The following is a 19,974-nucleotide window of genomic DNA, read 5'->3' as shown; positions in this document are numbered from 1 at the left end:
AACTTAATCCATTGTGCTAAAAATATTCAATGTGGGGTCTTGATATTTGTTTTATAGTTCACAGCAATTCAATAAAATTGAAGTCTGCAATTTTTTTCATAACTCGGCCTCAAGCGAGGACCCCCTGGTCCCAAGGAGCTGCTTCGGAGCGTGGAAGTGAGAAAAAAAATACATAATTGGCATTGAAGTTTATTAAACTAATGTTACAAAGTATACCAAGTGCATGTTTTGTTGAAGTAAACTCCATTATGTATGTCACACAAAAAGTGAATAAACCCGTTTGGTCAGTGTTTGGGAATAAATCTTAATTGGAAAGTTTCATTGCCTCCCAAGTTTGAAAGAAAAATTAATTTGCATGTTAAACAACAAAGAAGTATGCAGCGCTGTCTAAAATTGTCACCTGCAGATGACAAGGCATAAAAAAAACATGCGAATTATACTAGATCAACTTTCCTGCTGTTACTTGAATTACGTTATTTACATGTTAATTAATAAATGACGATTCTGAAAAATACAACTCTGCAAACAAGATATAGGCAGATTTGGTTTTGAAACCGGGAAAATTGATGTTTTCTGCAGTATTCCAACAGAAAATCAGTTTATCTTATCTCGGGTTGCCTCTGACGTATCGTTCCAGATGTCCGGCTGACCAATCAGAGACGTTTTGCGTCAAAACCCTTCCGCTTAGCTTTCCGACCTGCCTTTCCAGTGGAGTGGCTGGTAGAGAACAGACTGAAGAGAAGCAAACACCACCGAGGAGAAGTAATTCAAGGTACCAAGCGAGTTGCTTTCCCTGCTAAACATCTTCCGAATTCTTTTTAATGAGTTAAGGAAAATTTTTGAACGCTCATAAAACCCCTGTGGTCGGATACTCAATGGTTCCAGTTAGCCACCTGCTACCGCTTAGCATGCTGTGTTTGAATGAGCATATGAGTCCAGCTGCCTCTACACGTTTTCACCAGGGCGAGCTGAGAAGAAATGTTAGCTTGTTAAAGGGGATATTAATGTTTAGAGGTTACTTTACAAATAAAGGACAGTATTTACATGTGTGTCATGGTTTAATATTCTCTTACCTCCTACAGATGCCTCCTAAAAAGACAGAAGCCCCAAAACAACCTCCATTAATTGGGCGATTTGGAACATCCCTGAAAATTGGCATTGTGGGGTTGCCTAATGTCGGGTAAATATACTTGAATTACTCCTGCAGATAATGTTAATATTTTTAATTACAAATGGCTTTAGTTACTTGGATATTACTGCTGCTTTTCTGACTTTGTTGCAGGAAATCTACATTTTTTAATGTGCTCACCAAAAGCCAAGCTGCTGCAGACAACTTCCCATTCTGCACCATTGATCCAAATGAGAGCAGAGTGCCAGTTCCCGATGAGCGATTTGATTACCTGTGCCAGTACCACAAACCAGCCAGGTGTGTTATAGCTGTACATGGTTTTCATCATAGCAAGCATCTACAGTGCCTTTCAGAAGTAATTGTAGCTTTTGAACTTAACATTTTGGCCCATCACAACAACACATTTTAGCGTGTTTTTGTACATTTTATTTGATATGTTCAGACAAAGTAGTGGAAGGAAAAAGTTTTCAAAATCTGTACAAAATAACTACATTTTTGTCAGAGTAGGAAGAGGACTTTTGAACTTAAAAATATTCTCACAGATTCAAAATTAGATTTAACTGAACTGAGCTTTGACTGGGCCGTTATAACACATGAATATGCTGTCTAAACCATCCCATGTTCTGGGTCATCCATCAGTGATGTGATGATGAAGCTCACCGCTTTATATTCACCAAGTGGTGTCGGGACATGTTCGAACATTTTAAAAGGCGTTTGCACAAAAAGCTTCAAAGTGTCTATGTGCTGCACATCAACCGTCCCCAGGAGGTGTGTTGTGACTAAATGAAGCCACTTTAACTCCTTTAATTTTCACTTGGGCAAAGCAAGCAACACATTCTCTGTATCCTCTTTCCAGCTTGTCTCCCCATAGCATGCTGCTGCTACCTCCAGGCTTCACCGTGGGGGTGCTGTGATCAGAGTGACGTTTACTGTTAGTTTTTTGCCAAACATAGTGCTTTGTATATAGACTAAAAATGTCAACTTTGGTCTTACCTGACCACAACCAGTCCTCCACATAACATGCATAGGGTGTGGCGAACAGCTTAGGCCCCCCCGCCCCACAATTTTTTGATTATATAAAAAGACGGAAATATAACATGATAAATTACGGAAAAGTTGGAATGCTCCACTTAATGCATGGTCTTTCTGATTGATTTTCATCTTTCTCTCCTCAGTAAGGTTCCTGCTTTCCTAAATGTGGTGGACATTGCTGGTCTGGTGAAGGGAGCTCATGCAGGGCAGGGACTTGGAAATGCCTTTCTCTCTCATATCAGTGCCTGCGATGCCATTTTCCATATGACCCGTGAGTAGCCAGTACGGCGCCTTCATCTGCAATTTTTGAGATCAGGCTGAAGCCAGTTACACATTTAAGGAGAAGAGAATGAACTCTGATGTAAAAATCAATTGGATTTGTTTTGTGAGAGACGCTTTGGTATGTTTAAGGTGCTTTCGATGATGAAGACATTACCCACGTTGAGGGCAATGTGGACCCAGTGAGAGACATTGAGATCATCCATGAGGAGCTGCGGCTAAAAGACGAGGAAATGATTGCTCCCATCATAGACAAGCTGGAGAAAACCGCAGTCAGAGGAGGAGACAAGAAACTAAAACCTGAATACGTAAGAAATTTGGACTGACATATTTGTCTGTGTAACATTCAAGATCTTATAGTTTTTCCACTCTCATTGACATGCTGATTTTACTTCCAGGATATCATGCTGAAGGTGAAGAACTGGGTTGTGGAAGAGAAGAAACACGTCCGATTTTACCATGAATGGAATGACAAAGAGGTATTCATGTGTGTGCATGCATGCGTTTGCATCGAATTGCATCCATTTGTGTGTTGTGATGCATTTCTCAGTGTTGAATTCCTCTTTGCAGATTGAGGTGCTGAACAAATATCTGTTTCTGACCTCGAAGCCCATGATCTACCTGGTTAATCTCTCTGAGAAGGATTACATTAGAAAAAAAAACAAATGGTATTTCATTTTTGCTGTCTTGTTTCTTTGGGATTCATTAATTTACTCGTCTATTGCTCTGATCCAACACTGACTTATGATTTAAGGTTGGCGAAAATCAAAGAGTGGGTAGATGCCCACGATCCTGGTGCCATGGTCATCCCCCTGAGCGGAGCGGTGGAGGCTAAACTTCAGGAGATGGAAGAGGAGGAGAGGATTAAATACTGCGAGGAACAGAAAACGCAGAGGTCAGACTGATGACATCCACTGATAGGCTTTGATATTCCGTTTAAAAGTGTCACGTGAAATTGATTTGAACACAAGGCATTGCTCAAAATGATGTGTGCTGTGCATTTGCTTTCACCTCTTCTGAATCAGTGCTTTGTAGAAACAGCTTTTGCTGCAATTACAGCTGCAGGTTTTACACATTTTTGTTGCAGCTTTGATTCTCCAAGGAGTAAAATTTTCTAAATTTTTTCTTTCCCTGAAACAAATACCAGACAGATTGAATAGAGAGGATTTGTGAAGACTTTTTTAAGCCTTCATGGAGATTGATTGATTGATTTGTGGGTTTAAACAACACCAATCCATTCTAGCTCTAGTCGTATTTCTACAGTCGTTGTCCTGCTGTGTGTTCAGAGCGTTCTCCTTCTTAAAGCAACTTTTATTTTGATCAAAACGTTTGCACCTCAGACTGTCAGTGATGAGATGGCAACTTTAGTTATTTATCTTTGTGTTTGTCATTTGTAATCATCACATATGTGTTTCTATGCTTACAGTGTTCTGACCAAAATTATAAAGACAGGCTACGCAGCACTACAGCTGGAGTACTTCTTCACGGCAGGGCCGGACGAGGTCCGGGCGTGGACCATCAGGGTGAGCGCTCTTGAACGTCTCATTTGATCATTCGCTGCCTTCCTTTTGTTTCTGTGTCTTACACCTTTTTGTAATTCCTTCCTTTCCTACGTCATTCCTTCTGTCCTAATTCTTCTTTCCTCTTGTCTTCACCTTTCCATCCTCGTCTTTACTTTTCTTCGCCTCTTTATATCTTTTTTTTTGTCATTCATTCTTGTTCTCTCGTTTCACCCAGTAATACTGACGTTTACCCATAAATTATGGTGAACTATAGCATTTTATGTCTTTAGATGAAGAAAACAAAGGACTGAAAGCTTAGAAAGGTGTGAAATGTTTAAGAGAAATGTTTAGAAATTGCAGAACCATGAGGTATTCAGCGAAAGTCAAAACGGTACAAAATTATGGTATGAGTTGTCTGGATGCAGTTTGAGATTTCCTTTTGCTGTTTTACTCTGACAGAAAGGAGCCAAAGCTCCTCAGGCTGCAGGGAAAATCCACACAGACTTTGAGAAAGGCTTCATCATGGCTGAGGTGATGAAGTTCAATGACTTCAAAGAGGAGGGCAGTGAGAGTGCGGCCAAGGTGAGTGAAACGGCAAAACAGATGAGTTCTTATCAAGAGTTGCTGCAGTGCAGCTTAACATTAACATGTTTTCTTGTTTTTGTCTCTTTGTTCTCAGGCTGCTGGGAAATACAGACAACAGGGCAGGAACTACATCGTGGAGGACGGCGACATTATCTTTTTCAAATTCAACACACCCAATGCACCCAAAAAGAAATAGAAGAACCATATAATTGCCAGGGGAGTATCTCAGTTCAATTCAGTTGGACTTCAAAGAGCTGCACTGTGGGCTGGCTTTCTGATTCTCCTTAAATATTAGGTAGTTATCACAATCTCTTAACATAAAGCCAGTCAAAGCATGCATCTACATTTCAAGTCGGTTACAAGGATAACTTTCAAACAATGTTGGACAAAGTTGAGCTTTCTACAATAGTCATTAAAAAATGGTAATTAAACTGAAAAACCTGGACCAGAATACAATTTTGCATTTTCTTTCTTTTTTTGTTGCTGCCAGTTTTGGGCTGTTTTTAACATGCAACAAGGCTCTTTTATTCAGATTTTCTTTATTGCTGTATAGATATTCAAGTCACGGAAGCTGAACATCATTCACTGCTTTTACTTTATCATCAGGTTTAGCAGCTTCGTGTTTCATCCGTTGACCAATTGGTAGATGTTAATAGGACTTCTCGTTAGCTCTTTTTTTTCAAAGGCAGATTAAGAAGTCTCCTCTTATTAATCAGATCTGTATTATAATCCTGGCAAGGTTTTGGTGACATGTTGCTTTCAGAAAGCAAACCAAAACCTCAGTAACTTGTTTATGGAATAAAGGAGAATGAAAGCCATCATTCGGTGCAGGACTGAGCTGTGCAGAGAAGAGATCAGCCTAACTGATGGTGGTGCAGACTGAACTCATGCTACATTAATTGCTTTTACTGAATTGGTCTGGCTTGGGTATTAAAAAAACCCTTTGCCCTGTCTCCTTTATTGTGTTTTTACCCATCTGCTGGAGTGTGCAGCTGCAGATTTACCATGTACCACATTGTTAATGTCATCATTGCCACATTAAAATTGTGCCCTAAAATGAAATTTTGCCCTTGTAAACATGCACATGCCAGTAAAAGAACAGAAATCTCTCTGCTTTTGTCTTTTGTTTTTCCCACACGGTGAAATTAATCTGAATGAAAGGAAATAAGTTGCATTTCTGTCAAAACCATCTCATTTAATGGCTCACTGGGTGAAGTAAAATTAGCTTGTTGATTAGTTTAAATTTCAATCTTAACTCTGGGAAGTTAAATATTCCTTTGCCTTAATCCATTGCTGCAACACGTAATGTATTATTACAAAAGGGAGCGAGGGAAGCTGACCAAAGATTGAGAAGTCATCCCTTTTGCTCAAACCGTGTTGTCATGCATTTTAAGGTCCTGAAAATTGTATTCCAATTTCTAATTTTAACTCCAGAATAAAATTATGAAATATAAAGTTATAAGACATTTGTAGTCCTAATTTTGAAGTATTTACTTTCCTATGATTCAGTCATATGAAAATCACAATATTCCCAAAGTGTATTATGCCATTTGAAGAGTTCATTTAGATGTTTAATTGGTCAATTTTGATTTTCTTAATCTTATTTTTAAACTTTCATATATTTTTAATGTCCAGATTGTACGTTTGATTTTAAAAGTAAGAATCATAAAGTCCAAAGTCATACTTAGACATATAGAATTGATAGAAATAAGAACTTAAAAGTTACTTTACTTGTTTGCTGGATGTTTAAAAAAACAGATAAATGCAATGTATTACTGCTAAAATGCTCAGATGTTACTAGCTAATTTAAAATGTGTCATTTGAATGATGCTGACAAATTAATCTGGAATCTGGGGAATCAATTTAACTTTAAATCTCGTGCACATTAATTCAAGGCTGCGAGACTTGGGGGGGGGGGGAACTTCCAAGGACAAAAGAAAACAGCTGACAATAGATTTAATCTTCATAAAGTCGTAGCTTAAACAAAACTAAGTATACAGAAACAGGAAAACGTGGGGAAAGTTTATTTGATTGAGGGGTGCTTAAACATTGGGATTTAAAGTAACTTTGGGATTTCATCAACTACATTCCATCTCTGGACTCGCTCGACAAACAGGAAACGTACATGTTACAAAAAAACGGATTGGCATTCCCGTCAGCCAATCACTGTCCTGACACTCCAGTGGAGCCAATCACGTCAAGGAAGAAGGGCGGGACGTCCTGAAATGTGATGCAAATTCGACGTCGAGCTTGTTTAGTCCCACCTTTTTGTGTTTCCCGCACCGTCAATCAAAATAGAAAAAAATCGACCCGAATTCAACGATCAACACTAGCCCGCCTTTGATAAAATAATCATGTTCGGAGTTTGGTTGATTTGGTAATCCTCCATATTTACGCTATGACTGATACGTAAACGTTTAGCGCATCGAAACGGCAACTAATCGGTGAGTTTGGGAGAGCAGCAGCGGAGCGAGCTGCGTCTTTTTATCGTTAGCTCCGTCGCTAACTAGCTGGATATGGTCAGCTAACCGAGCTAGCTGACTACCTCTCGGAGTTGATAAAGTAAAACTCGCTCTGGGCCCGAACCCTCTCGGAATCTACACGGCAAAACTGAATTTCGCAGACGGCGGACCGGAGAGTGGGGATGCTTTGCGGGCTTTTCTGGCAGGCAGGAGTTGAAGATTACAGACTTTTGCTCGGTTTCCCCCTCTCTCCCTGCTAGCGCCAGAGCAGCCTCTGAAACAAGGAGAAATGGCGTCCGCGGACGTGGACAGCAGTCAGAGCGAGTTCCTGCAAGCTGGCGGCGCAGCCGACACACAGGTATCCACCACACTCTCCACCTCTCTGCCGCCTCCCCAATTCTGGTTGTGCTATTTAGGAGCTTGAAGTTCACACGTTTTAAAATTTTGATGGCATGGGGTGAAAGCCGTAACACTTCCTGTGTTCCCCTCAATAACGGCCACCCACTTTCCCCCTGTAAAACCCGCCCATAGTGGGTAGGACGCTGGAGTCAGTCACTTCCAGATAGTCCGTGTACCTTCGGGTTTGCAGATGCTGGGACGCTCTTATATGTCGGAAGAAACGTCTGTAATCATAACAGTGTCGTTCAGTTGTGCTGTAACAGTCACCCATCCCCCACCCGTTCCCCAGCCTGTTGTCGTCTGTCTCCTGACTCGGTTCTTCCCGTCAGAGTAAATTCTGCATCACCCGTCACTCTTTGCGTTACTCCCTTGTTTTTACGCAGCAGAACATCTCCCGTGTTTCTGTATTTGATTCACTGACCAAAGCCAGTGTTGTTCCCTGCTTCTCTGATGCAATCGGACGAGTCTGCGTTTCATCACAAAATACTAGTTGGTGGATGGAGTACAGAGTGCCTGCTACTGGGATAAATCCTGTCGTTTGAGTTAACAAACATCACTAGGCCCTCCAAAGGTGGCCTCTTAGGGCACCTTTTATTGTGCATGGCAAAAAGATTTACAATCCTTGAACTGTTTTGGATTTTGTCATCACAGATGTGTATTTCACTAGGTTTTTATGTTTCAGACTGATAGAGGTGGGAAAAACATGTTTTTAAGTTTCATTACAAATAAACTCTACCAGAGTTGAACATTTAGACTTTTTTTGTGTGATTTTTTTCATCTTTGCAAAAGTAGTTTAAGCTCTGCCAGGCTGCAAAGCAATTTCCTAGTTAGTTCTCTTTCATAGCATTGGAACACCCTGAAGCTTCAATCACACTCCACCAGCCCTGATTGGCTGGTGCAAACTTGGTCGCCAGAAGCTTTTTTCCAGAATCGTAGTGTATACCAGGAGAAAACCAGTGTTCAGTCTGTTGCAAACAAGCACTGTTAGCTGTAAAAAAAAAATGCTGGGTAGAAATATGCTTCAAATATGCCAATGCTTCATTGGTAGCAATACTGGTAGAAGTAGCGATTTCCTGTTCTTGCCTGAGTTGCTGGAGGAATTCTGAGTTTCCTGGCACAACCAACCATACAGGGAGAAGCACCCAGTGGCAGGTGGCTCAGTTCTAGACTGGAAGGGAATAGACGACCATGATCTCTGGACAACGCCACAAGTCGAGCCAGCGGTGGCAGTGCACCTTAAAGCTTCGATATCCTCGGATGAGTCGTCTCCCAAACCTTCCCTCAGCAGCTGACTGCTTCCATTTAAACCTGCCTGATAGGCAGCTGCTCTATCAGTTTGTGCCATGAACGCCTCTTCCATGCTGATGGCGTTATCAGGCGGTGGTGGAGAAGGGGATGATTGCATCACTGGACAATACAGTGTGGGAAGAAGTGTGTGTCATTGCTGATTACTGTCTCCATCTCCATAAAGTAGCATTCCAGTCTATGGGGAGAGCTATGGGATTCCTGGTTCTGTAGAAAAGGGCTAGATGATCAGCCCCTACTCACATCCACCCAGAAGGTGAGGAGGAGGAAGTGTTTGGCCTGACAGCCTTTTGGAAAGAAAGAGAGCGAGCTGGGGTCATTCTCACACACTACTCCGTTACCAAGCCCTTCCAACAAAGTTCGGCACCGAAAGGAGGGGATGTTGAAACCCGCTCAGCTTGCACTAAACGGGGACCACGTTCAGTTCGGGATACCCTGAACTGGGACATGCTTGTGGGACACTGCATGTCCCACAAGCTGTGTTTTATGTCATAGAACGTTAAACTTTCACAAGCTGACAGCTCATCCAGGCAAAATGCAGACAGAGGGTGCACTTAAAAATGTTGCAAAACAAACGAGTAGCGATAAGAAGGGAGTTGGTTTATCGCTCCCTAGTGGGAGCAAAGCCTCTCTGGAGACATTTGACCAGGGAAAATTTCCGTGCATGCGCAATGCAGGACGAGAAGTTTTGCAAACCAGCATCACCATGCAACACAGACTGGCCTTTTAGCCCAATGTCAGAGTTTGACAAAATGGGAAAACTGCACAAACTTAGTGGGTTTCAACAATAATAAGCCGTGGATAGTAGGGCTGAAACGATTCCTGAAATGATTCGGGTACCTAGATTATTAAATTTGCGTTGCTCAAAGCTCTGTCTTCCTTCTCTGAGTTTCTGACGAATGCTAAGTGGGAGCAGCTTAACGTCCAAAGTTCGGCCCGAGGGGATTTTATTGATTGATGATGATGTCTGGGTTTCTATTGTTTTTGGGGGACCAATAAGCATCTTTAAAATGACTGGCGCAATGCCTGAAGATGCATTGCGCCACCCCACATTAGGTTCGTACTTTGTATTTCACTTGCCCCCCGATCCCTCCACTGCAGGCAACATTTACAATATTCTGAACTCCAAAGCTTGACAGGCATGGGGCAAGGTGAGAGTTCATCTATTAAATTCACAAAAGATGAATACAAAAATTTAAAGGTGGTCTATAGACATTTTTTGTAAGCGTATTTGTGAGCCTGCCTCTTTATTATTAAATTGTATATAATTTCAGATCTTTGTATAATTTTTCTTCAGGTTAACTTAGATCTGTTATTATTACAGGTTAGTTTTCTAAACTTCATGAGTGTTTGGATCACAATCTCCTCCAGCTTAATGCTGCAATCACAGGGGTGATGGCTGGAGATCGGGACTCTGCTAGAGCCAGCTGTATTTATGGACTCAGACCCATTTTGTAACAATTTATGGTCAATTACTGAATCAGGGAACTACCAGCTTCAAATGACTAACCAGTATGAGGCTTTCCTGTCGAAACATGGCACAGAAAAACACGTGAATGCTTTATTAAGTAGTTTTAGGTTAGATTATCGATATAATGTCTTTAGGGGTTTCTGTAAATAATTGGTCAGGCAGCTGCAGGTCCTCTAAATTGCCACAGCCAGAGTCTTGACCATTACCAGAAAACTAGATCATGTCTGACCAGTCTTGAAATTACTGGTTTCCTGTTTTTAAAAGAATAGCTATCAAAGTTATTTGGTGAATAAGTCACAGATGTTTTGTGCGTTTAAATACAACAGATGAGATTCTCTTCACTTTTGTGTGTTTTGTAAAGCATCCTACAAAGCACTTTGACTTTTTTTCTGTGAATGTTGCTATAGGAATGATCCTGCCTTTCCTTTTAGGCTGAAATTCCCATCTCTTTGCTAATATGAGTGTTTGTTCTGCTCCCAGACAACAGACATGTCGGCCATTCAGCTGACTGGTTCAGACCGGTGGGAGGTGTTGACCCCTGTCTCGGCTGCAAAGGAAGACCAAGGCGTCGTCCACATTCCAAACTCGGGGATTGTCACGTCTAACGGGCAGTATGTGCTTCCAATCGGGAGTCTTCCCAGCCAGCCCATTTACGTTACAGCGTCTGGGAGCGAGGCCACGGCTAATGGAGTGTCAGGCATTCAGTATCAGGTAACGGCGGCGACAGGAACGCATCGGCAATGTTTTGTCCGGGTAGCGATTGTTTACACAGTTGTCAATCCGTGCTTGTAGGTCATTCCCCAAATCCAAAACGCAGACGGGACACTCGCAGGATTCTCCACACAAGGACTGGACGACGGCACAGGCCAGATTCAACTCCTCCAAGATGGCAGCCAGAGCAACATTGGAATCAGCTGTTCCACGACAGCAGCTACAGACCTCCTGACACAGGCAGGCCAGGTTCAGTCCATCCAAGGCGTCTCGTTGGCCGGCGCTTCGGCGTACGCCGGCACCGTGCCTGTAGGGCTTCCCGGCAACATCACGTTCGTCCCTATAAACAGCGTGGATCTGGAGTCGTTGGGTTTGACGGGGGCGCAGACGGTACCGATTGCCACTGGGGTAACACCCGAGGGCCAGCTGATTATGAGCAGCCAGCCGCTGGAGAACCAGAGCCAGGACGGCAACAGCAAGCAGTCTATGGTGACTGTGAGCGACCCCAACACCAACCAAGAGATCTATGTGCCAACCTCTTCCTCCTCTTCTTCCAACGCCTCCCAGCTCCCGGCGACCATCGACGGCACAGGAGTTCTGACGCAGGCCACGGCTGTGTCTGCGGGGGTGGCAGACCCCTCTTCCACGGAGAACTTCAACTCCCACAACCACCTACAGCAGATGCAGGTCAGTAAATCCCAGGAATGTAGCTGTTGTTGCTGAAGTGTGGATGTTAGATGTGTGCATCCTTAAAAATACTTGCGTTCGCCGTGTCGCGTGCTACAGTAAGTACAGCGACCCTCTTCCTGTGGGATTACTGCCTAATAAAGGCCGCCAGTTCCTAAAAAAAATCTTTTAAAAAAGTCTTAGACCGATGCATGTAAAATTAGGACCTTAAAATGTCTTAAATTTGTTTAAAAAATGTAATACATTCATCACAGGTCCTAAATCTTGTGCCAGGGCAATTTGCCTTTTCTGTCAGGCAAAAGTGTGAGCGTCTCGCAAACATCTTCATTTTGTCCTGTGACTAGAAGTGATTGAAGCTGCTGCTGAAAGCTGTCAGTAAACCCTCGCTAGTTAGCTTAGTGCAAGTCATTGCCGATTGGCTGGATGATGTTCTGTTTCCAACCTGTTTGTTGCTATGGACATTCAAAACCAAACAGGCTTTCCACTACAATAGATAAACATTGTTACATTCCTGAGTCGTATTTTTTTCTTGTGGCAAAGAGCCATTATTTTAGGAAGGTGCAATTTTCTTTTGTACATTTCTTAAATATCATTCGCAACAGTCTTAAAAACGCCTTCAGTCTTGAGTTTGAGTTGGTGAAAGCCGTTCCTGCTGCCTCGGTTCCTACTGCCTCGGTTCCTACTGCCTCGGTTCTTACTGCCTCGGTTCCTACTGCCTCGGTTCCTGCTGCCTCGGTTCCTGCTGCCTCTGTGACGCTGTTGCTCTTGTGAAGGGCTCGTCCTCCAACGCCACCGCCATCTCCCAGCCCATCCTGCTGTCGGGGGACGCTCAGGCCCAGGTGGCCCAGGGCCAGGACCTGACTGGAGCCGCTCAGACCCTGCAGAGTGTGCAGCTGGTCAACCCAGGTACCTTCCTCATCCAGGCCCAGACCGTCACCGCCACGGGTCAGATCCAGTGGCAGACCTTCCAGGTAGCGCCGCAATGCTTCATTGAGAGCTTGTTCCTTCACAATCTGACAGAATTTGAATTAATTCAGTTTTCTTTCTTTCTTCCTCTTCCTGTCTTCCAGGTTCAAGGTGTCCAGTCGCTTCAGGGACTCCAGTTGCCCCAAGGTCAGGGTCACACCCAGCAGCTGACTCTAGCCCCGGTCCAGACCCTGCCCTTGGGCCAGACTGGCCAGGTCAGTCTCCCCAACCTCCAGACTGTCACAGTTAACTCTGTAACACAAACTGGAGTCCAGTACACACAGGGAGATGACGCCAGGAGTCCAGCTGGTATGATGACCTTCACCTTCCTCACTGCAGGACGTCACTGTCAGAGACCGTAACCTGTCTGCTGTCTGCCTGCGTTCTTCCTGGTTCAGGGATTCAGATAAAAGAAGAGCCGGACTCTGAGGAGTGGCAGCTCAGCGGGGACTCCACGCTGAACCCCAGTGACCTAAACAACCTGCGGGTTCCTATGGGAGACGAGGACATGGACACTGCGGGCGGGGACGGCAAACGGCTCCGCCGGGTGGCCTGCACCTGCCCCAACTGCAAGGAGTCAGGAGGAAGGTGGGCATCCAACTCATCTTTCGTCTGTCCCTCCACAGTCATGTCCTTCTTTTTCTCTTTTGTGTCTAACATTTCTACCTTCTGTCCTTCCTTCCTCCCTCATGTTCTTCTTGATTCTCATTTCTTTCTTGTGCCTTACTTTTTAACTTAGTCTTGTTTCCTTTAAGTCAATCTTTTCTCAGTTGATCTCTTGTATCTTTCTTTTCCCTTTTGTCTTTCATCCCTTATTTTGTACCCTACTCCCTTTCAATGTCCTTCCTTCTGCCTTTTTGTCTTCTACCTGACTTTCCTTGTCCTCTCACCATTTCTTTTGTTTTTTGTATTTTTTGCATTCTGTCTTTTCTCCCTTGTCTTTCTTTTTTGTGTCCTGCCTATCTCCCTTCCTTGTCTTTTTTAGATTTAGCCATCATGCATTTCCACCATTCTTTTATCTCGTCATTTTTATAGATTTGTCTTTTAGAACAAATAGAAAAGACGGAGGACTCTGGAAAGTTTCGCCTGGGCTCTTTAGATGAAAACTCAGGATCGTCCCTCTCCTCTCGGACCCTTTTTACTGACTCAGTTTCTCCCCCTCTCTGCCTCTCAGGGGCTCCGGCGTGGGAAAGAAGAAGCAGCACATCTGCCACATCGCCGGCTGCGGGAAGGTCTACGGGAAAACGTCTCACCTGAGAGCTCACCTGCGCTGGCACAGCGGCGAGAGGCCCTTCGTTTGCAACTGGATGTACTGCGGGAAGAGGTTCACCAGGAGCGACGAGCTTCAGAGACACAGGAGGACACACACAGGCGAGTCCCTACAGCGCCCTCTGCTGGTTCCCCCAGGTGTTAGACTGCTGGGGTTAGGAGAGACCGGTCTCTGCTTGTCTAGATGTCTGTGGTGCATTCATGGACCTTATCTGCACTGCAGGAGGTTTCATAAATGGAGGTGTCATACAGTGTGAGTGAGAGGTTTATATATGATTTATTAATCATATTTTGAGCGCTGTGGTTTTGAACGGTAACAAAAAGTAAAAGATGCCATACAATTCCAACATACAATACTGAATTAGAGGTTTTTTTAAAACGAGGAGGAACGTCTCTAAAATGAATGTGATGATGATATAAGCAGAACATATCAACAATGTATGAACTGTAGAGAATTGTTATTGCAGAAATTCTGCAGCAGGAATTGTATTTTCTTCTCTCTAGATATAATCCTAGAGAGATTATTGCCCTCTAGTGGTAGTAACAGCACATTACACTGTTCAAGACAAGCAAGTTTACTGAATAAGATCAAATAAGTTGTTTAACCATATAAAGAAAGATTTGTACGTGAGAAAATTTAGCATTTAGACCTTGTTGCAGTTTTTTATGTAAGCATGCTGCTGTTTAATGAGTTTAATTAATGTATAAAGGATATTAAAATAAGGAGAACCTTTACTTGCATATAAACAGATTTACTTTAATAAGTAGGTATAGGTCAGTGTATGTGTATTTATCTTTCAAACTTGAGTGAATATGCTGCAGTTTCACAGTATTAATTAAAAAAGATGAACTGGACATATTGCATAATTTAGTTGTTTAGAAAGTGATCGATTCTACTACAAACTTTACTGGTTTAATATTAACTATGACATTTATGTTTTAATTCTGCTATTCGGTCTAAGCGCTTGCTGAGTTTAGCAGCAGTTGGTTGTTTTGTAGAGTTAGTTTTTATTGCAAATCTAGGCTGCAAAAAAAATCATCTGATGACGAGCTTTGTAAATGAGTCTGGCTGTCATCGCTACTTTAATCAAATTAGGGCTTTTTCTGAGTCTTTGCACCGTGACTAATTGTGCTTTTAGGAAGTTTTGAGCTATTTTTAAGAAGTGTAGCGACTCTTGTTCAGCCAGATTGTCTGGGAGTCCAACACTGCCGGCTGCTTCAGGCTGAGCTGGAAATGCTCGATTTTCTTTTGTTGTTGACCTTGTTTGTTGCATTCGGCCGTTTCTCTGGGGGAAGCTTGACGAGTGCAACAAGGGGAAACAGTCCAGAGATGGAGATGGTTTTGGTCATAGACTTGTTTTGAAAATTAGACATTGTGTACAGCTTTTCGCCTCTCGGGGTTTTCTGATAGGGTTTTTTTTTTTCCTCAAATATTTGGCAGCAGTTGGTTTAAATGTTATTGATCGGAGGCCAAGAGGAGAAGGAGTAAACTTGCTTTGTTGCTGTTGAGCTTTGACCTGCAGTTTCTGAAGTCTCTGTGGAAACTTCATGACTCTGAATCTACTCAGTTTCATTTTATTTTTTCGTCGTTTGCCAATTTTCCTCCCTTAACTACGTAAACATTAAAATATTTGAGCTATCACTGCTATTTCTTTCATTTCTGGTGCACTAGAAGTATTCATGAATTTGATTTAAAAATAGAAAAATATGAAAAATGTCTCCATCTAGTGGGGAAACAACAAAATATGATTTTCTGTAAGGATTTTAACACCAGTCTACCTAAAAAAAATTATATAACAAAATTAAACCCCAAGAGGGTTAAGTTTTTTTATTTTCATTTCTTCCTCCCCAAGACTAACGTGAACAAATGGTGTTTGTGTGTGTCGGACCTGCAGGAGAGAAGAAGTTTGTGTGCTCCGAATGCTCCAAGAGGTTCATGCGCAGCGACCACCTGGCCAAGCACATAAAGACTCATCAGAACAAAAAGGGCGGCGTGCCCACCTCCACCTCGCCACCCACCACCGACGCCGTCATCACCACGGACGGAACCACACTCATCCTCCAGACCGCCACCGCCCACGACCTTGTAGCCAATCAGGAGATCCCTCTGCAGCTGGTCACCGTGGCGCCCGGTGAGGTCCTGGAGTGAGGGAGGGGCTTCTCTGACGACTGGCCAATCACAGGGACCTCTTGAGCTTTTTCCTCTTCCCCTCTTCTTATTCATTTTTTTTTTTAGACATATGAATATATACGTAAATATATATGACAAATATATATATTTTAAGTGAAATTTATCTTGACTTTATGTTTGTTTTTTGCAGTCTTTTTTATAGGGGGGCAAAAAAGAAAACATTAAAATGTGGTTGCTATGTATACACACACACACACACACACACACGACATGAATTAACACTCAAGAACACAACGTGAAATGCCTTACTTTGTATGATACTCTTGTATAAAATGCTGGAAGTGCATGTTTTTTAAGCAATGGAGATGATGTGACTGTAACGGACTTTAATGTTGGAGGAGGAAGGAGAAGGAAGTCCAGAACCTCTCTCTCCCTCTCCCTCCGTCTCTCTGGGATGATCAAGGAATTTTTGTTTCTTCTTCTTGCGGCAGGAGGGTTTCGGCGCTCCGTTTGAAGCCCAGGTATAAACTGTCGAGCTGCTGCTGTCTGGACCGGACAGCTGCTTTTAAAGGAACGGTTCGACATCAACACTGGAAAACGAGCGTCGGAGCTTTAAACGTCGCCCTCCTCCCACTTCAGTTCGCGGTTTCCAGTGTTCATGTCGAACATTTTTTTGACCTCTCACACTTGGCCCACGTGAAACATAAGTTGGCTTTTACACGTTTCTTTTTTTTTTTTTTTAATTATTATTTGCACGCGACAGTTGTCTCCCAACAGCAGCGACGCTGAAAACGGAGCGCAGGTCGCAGGCGACGGTCGGGACGATCCGGAACAGAGAGAGAGCAGCTTTTCCCAGCGTCTGGTCAGCTTGAGCTTGTCCTCCGGAGCGCGCCGCCGTCCTCTGTGCTTTTCCACATATTACAGAAAAGAAACGCCTCTCAATTCTTGTTTGTTTTTTTTTTCTTTTTGTTTCTGTTGTTGTAAATTGATCTTGTATTGCAGTCTCTTTACTAATCCGGGTGTTTTCTAAAGCAGAGCCCTCATGACGACGATCATAGCTCGTGAAGGAGAAATGTTGCCATGTGAGGAAAGCGGTTGGGGGGGGCAATAAGCAGCAGGTTTGTCATCTGGTGTTTCGGTTTCGGCATCATGTGGAACGACTTTTCGCAATAACTGCTCCGACGCTAACTCTGGCCAGATGTCGTTCGAAAAGGAAAGAAAACAAAAACAACAACAACAAAAAAACAATCACGCCATTTGACTTTTATTTTTTTATTTAATGTAATCCTTTCTTCAGTTTGTCATGTTTGTAGCATTCATTTTCCATGTATATTATCTTATTTTCACCTTGTTTATAGAAGCCATTACTTTAGTTAGCCGAGTTTGTTGTATCAAAACCTTATTTTAAGTAATTTTTTAAAAAGAATTGATGTAAAAATTGAATGTTACCTTTTGTAAAACCTTTTTTCAAATGGATCACAATAAAAGTCTGAAAGCTTCCAGTTTTCGGGGGATTTGTGTGCAAAAATGAAAATTCATCCTGAATTAAACGTGACCTGAACAGAAAGGAAACACTTGGACCGTTGCAGAGAAATGCATGATTTCCTTCAACCAGATGCTGCCACCATGCAGATAAATCGTATCCAAACTAATGTCAAAAGTTTCAGAGTCCAGATGGCGAACCACCTAATTGTAGAAATATCTGCTATAACATTAATCAAATGTTGCATTTCTACCTAAACTGGCAAAAAATCAGATTTTCACGCGGAAAGAAAAGGCAGGAACTCATTTAATCCAGTCTCAACATGAGGAATGACATTTTTGACTATTTTTATACATAATTTCCCTTCATGACACCAACCATTATCCCCAAGCCTCCCCTGTACCTTGTTACTAAAAACCGTCTGTCATCCCCGACTCAGAGGACGAATATCAAGTTTTGTTCCTGTTCCACCAGTGAGACCTGAAATCAGTGCAAACATCCAATACAGAAAACAAAGTACATTCCTGCCATGTGTGTGTGTGTGTTTACCCCACATATACATAACCCCCCGCCCCCAAGAAATCTGTATGAACCAGTTTGTTTGTGGTCGGTTCCGTCAGCAGGAAGCTCTCCGCCGGGCCCATTTTTACAGTCCAGATCTCTGCGGATCTTCACAGCTCTATGTGAGGATCTGACCAGAGGAGAGAAGCAGAGGGTCATCAGAACGGAGCCGGTCCACCGTTCGGATGCCGATGTCATCGGCCGAGGAGGTTCTGTACCTGTGACCCGCTGCTGACCCGTCGAGCGGCTCGGCCCGTCCCGCGCTCTGGACGTCTGGAGACGTTTGATCTCCTGGTCGTAGTCCGACCACTCGGCTACGATCCTCACCGCCGCCTGCAGCTTGGGCTCCTTCGTCATTGGATTGTTGCACTGTTTGGGGAAAAACCAGAACCCAATTGTAGACAAGCAGGAAGTCAAACGTTCCTTAAAATAGTTACGTCTTCTGGAAGTTAGTAAAATATAATTCAAAAGACGGGTTTACTGGGTTTAGCCTCCATTACGGCAAAATTAAAATATATTGTGTCCAACCACAATCATAACTAAGTATATTATTTTTATGCTCCATTTAGCTTTTCTGACATTATTTCACATTTACAAAAGTACCACAGCCACTATTACGGGGATCATATCAGCATTTTGTTTAGTGTGATTGGAATATTATTACATATGTTAATAACTTATCATTAATGACTTTGACCAATCATGTAGCATTCATTTGCATACCTATTATTATTATTATTATTATGGGTCTTATGACTTATAGCAGCTGCCTTTTTCCATTGGTGTACATTTAAATAATAGTACTGTTAGAAAAATTACTTTTTTCCAACATTTATGTCACCATCATTAATGTGTCAACATGTATTGGCAATGTGATATAATTTGCATAATTATTTACAGACAACTAAGAGCAACAATAGTTATTCCACGGGTAAATTTAGTTTGAAAGCAACCTTTTAGTTAAACATATTTCTTCTGACAGGAGCTAGTAACAGGAAAAGATGGAGAAAATGTGAAGATTAGGGTTTGATTGCTGGAACACTAAACTATTTCTATATTGGTCAAGAATCATCTTATTTTTAAAATGTAAATAAAAAAAATGTCCAACTCTGTTATCTTTTATGAGACGCTCGTCTCATACCGTTAACAAAATTTATGGTTGAATAAAAATAATTGAAATCTTCCTGAAATATGAACAATGTGGGGCTTTTTAATTACATGATTATGATTTTCACTATTTTAGTGCAGGCTTATATAAGATTTGCTACTGAGTAAGACAAAACAAAAAAACTCTGAAACAAGTGTTTACACTGAGCACCTAATGCAATAAATAAAATATCCCAACAAAACGTTTTATTGTTTTAATGTCCATCACTAAATTAATGAGGAGTTATGTACTTTAGGGCTTTTTTTCCCCTTTTTTACAAGTTTTTGTTTTCTTCAATTTAATTTCTAAAAATAGAAATAACATTGTGGTTCTTAAAAAATAAATCTCCAATAGTAGACATTTCTAAAAAAAAATTTATTTTCTTCTTTTTTTATTTATCTAAAGCTCATGTAACATTAGTGGCCCTAAACGAGTTTTATTTAGCCGGACCGAGGACAAAAAAATAGATTGCGGATTCCTCAACCATTAGCGCCCTCTTGTGGCTTCTATTAGACGCAAACATCGTTACCAGATCTATGGTCTTCGCTGTCCTTTTGGAGCTGTCGTCACACCAGGTCTCACACCACAGCCACTCCTGAGGCAGAGACTTGATGGGAACCTGGTGGATCATGTTGTTGGGAAGATCCTGGAAAACACAGAAACCTGTTGAAAAGCGGCACGAAAGCAGGAAGACATGGAGCAACAGTTAAAACACCATGATGAGGTGCGTCAAAGCTTCTGGCTACAGGAAATGGCTTTAATCATCAGCAGTGACAAAAGAACAAAAAAAGTTACAATATTACAAGAATAAAGTCATAATATTATGAGAATAAAGCTGAAATAGTATTTTGAGAG

At 42.2% G+C, this 19,974-nt stretch overlaps 3 protein-coding genes across 4 annotated transcripts in view; 2 read left to right on the top strand and 1 right to left on the bottom strand.

Moving 5' to 3' along the window:
* The first annotated feature begins 683 nt into the window (after positions 1-683).
* LOC129365355 (obg-like ATPase 1) lies at positions 684-5,636 on the top strand. Its single transcript, XM_055038520.1, has 11 exons — positions 684-772; positions 1,083-1,180; positions 1,283-1,426; positions 2,305-2,432; positions 2,573-2,748; positions 2,839-2,919; positions 3,011-3,108; positions 3,195-3,335; positions 3,867-3,963; positions 4,402-4,524; positions 4,622-5,636. The coding sequence occupies exons 2-11, from the start codon at positions 1,083-1,085 to the stop codon at positions 4,721-4,723; spliced, it is 1,188 nt and encodes a 395-aa protein (XP_054894495.1). The 5' UTR covers positions 684-772; the 3' UTR covers positions 4,724-5,636.
* A 1,038-nt stretch (positions 5,637-6,674) lies between these two features.
* On the top strand, positions 6,675-17,430 carry LOC129365354 (transcription factor Sp3-like). Its single transcript, XM_055038519.1, has 8 exons — positions 6,675-7,347; positions 10,645-10,875; positions 10,957-11,562; positions 12,336-12,533; positions 12,633-12,837; positions 12,927-13,116; positions 13,703-13,899; positions 15,693-17,430. Exons 1-8 carry the CDS (start codon positions 7,279-7,281, stop codon positions 15,944-15,946), a joined length of 1,950 nt encoding a protein of 649 aa, XP_054894494.1. The 5' UTR covers positions 6,675-7,278; the 3' UTR covers positions 15,947-17,430.
* A 269-nt stretch (positions 17,431-17,699) lies between these two features.
* The window catches only part of uggt1 (UDP-glucose glycoprotein glucosyltransferase 1), a 29,964-nt gene continuing 27,689 nt past the window's right edge, over positions 17,700-19,974 (bottom strand). For both annotated transcript variants that reach the window (XM_055038516.1, XM_055038517.1), the window contains 3 exons: positions 19,649-19,765; positions 18,191-18,341; positions 17,700-18,102 (listed from right to left, as the gene is read on the bottom strand). In XM_055038516.1, the coding sequence (XP_054894491.1) occupies positions 18,083-18,102; positions 18,191-18,341; positions 19,649-19,765 (288 nt within the window). In that variant the 3' untranslated portion in view covers positions 17,700-18,082. The remainder of the gene's footprint in view (positions 18,103-18,190; positions 18,342-19,648; positions 19,766-19,974) is intronic.

This window comes from Poeciliopsis prolifica, unplaced genomic scaffold, assembly GCF_027474105.1.
Source record: "Poeciliopsis prolifica strain line A6 unplaced genomic scaffold, Auburn_PproV2 SCAFFOLD013, whole genome shotgun sequence".
NCBI classification, from domain to species: Eukaryota; Metazoa; Chordata; class Actinopteri; order Cyprinodontiformes; family Poeciliidae; genus Poeciliopsis; species Poeciliopsis prolifica.
This window is presented reverse-complemented; position numbering and strand designations above follow the sequence as displayed.

Bases quoted from the DNA above. Each gene is read 5' to 3' on its own strand.
- LOC129365354 (XM_055038519.1), top strand. From the start codon at position 7,279: ATGGCGTCCGCGGACGTGGACAGCAGTCAGAGCGAGTTCCTGCAAGCT. The intron at 10,876-10,956 runs GTAACGGCGGCG...CCGTGCTTGTAG, and splicing joins TGTCAGGCATTCAGTATCAG to GTCATTCCCCAAATCCAAAA. The intron at 12,534-12,632 runs GTAGCGCCGCAA...CCTGTCTTCCAG, and splicing joins TCCAGTGGCAGACCTTCCAG to GTTCAAGGTGTCCAGTCGCT.
- LOC129365355 (XM_055038520.1), top strand. From the start codon at position 1,083: ATGCCTCCTAAAAAGACAGAAGCCCCAAAACAACCTCCATTAATTGGG. The intron at 3,109-3,194 runs GTATTTCATTTT...TTATGATTTAAG, and splicing joins ATTAGAAAAAAAAACAAATG to GTTGGCGAAAATCAAAGAGT. The intron at 3,964-4,401 runs GTGAGCGCTCTT...TTACTCTGACAG, and splicing joins TCCGGGCGTGGACCATCAGG to AAAGGAGCCAAAGCTCCTCA.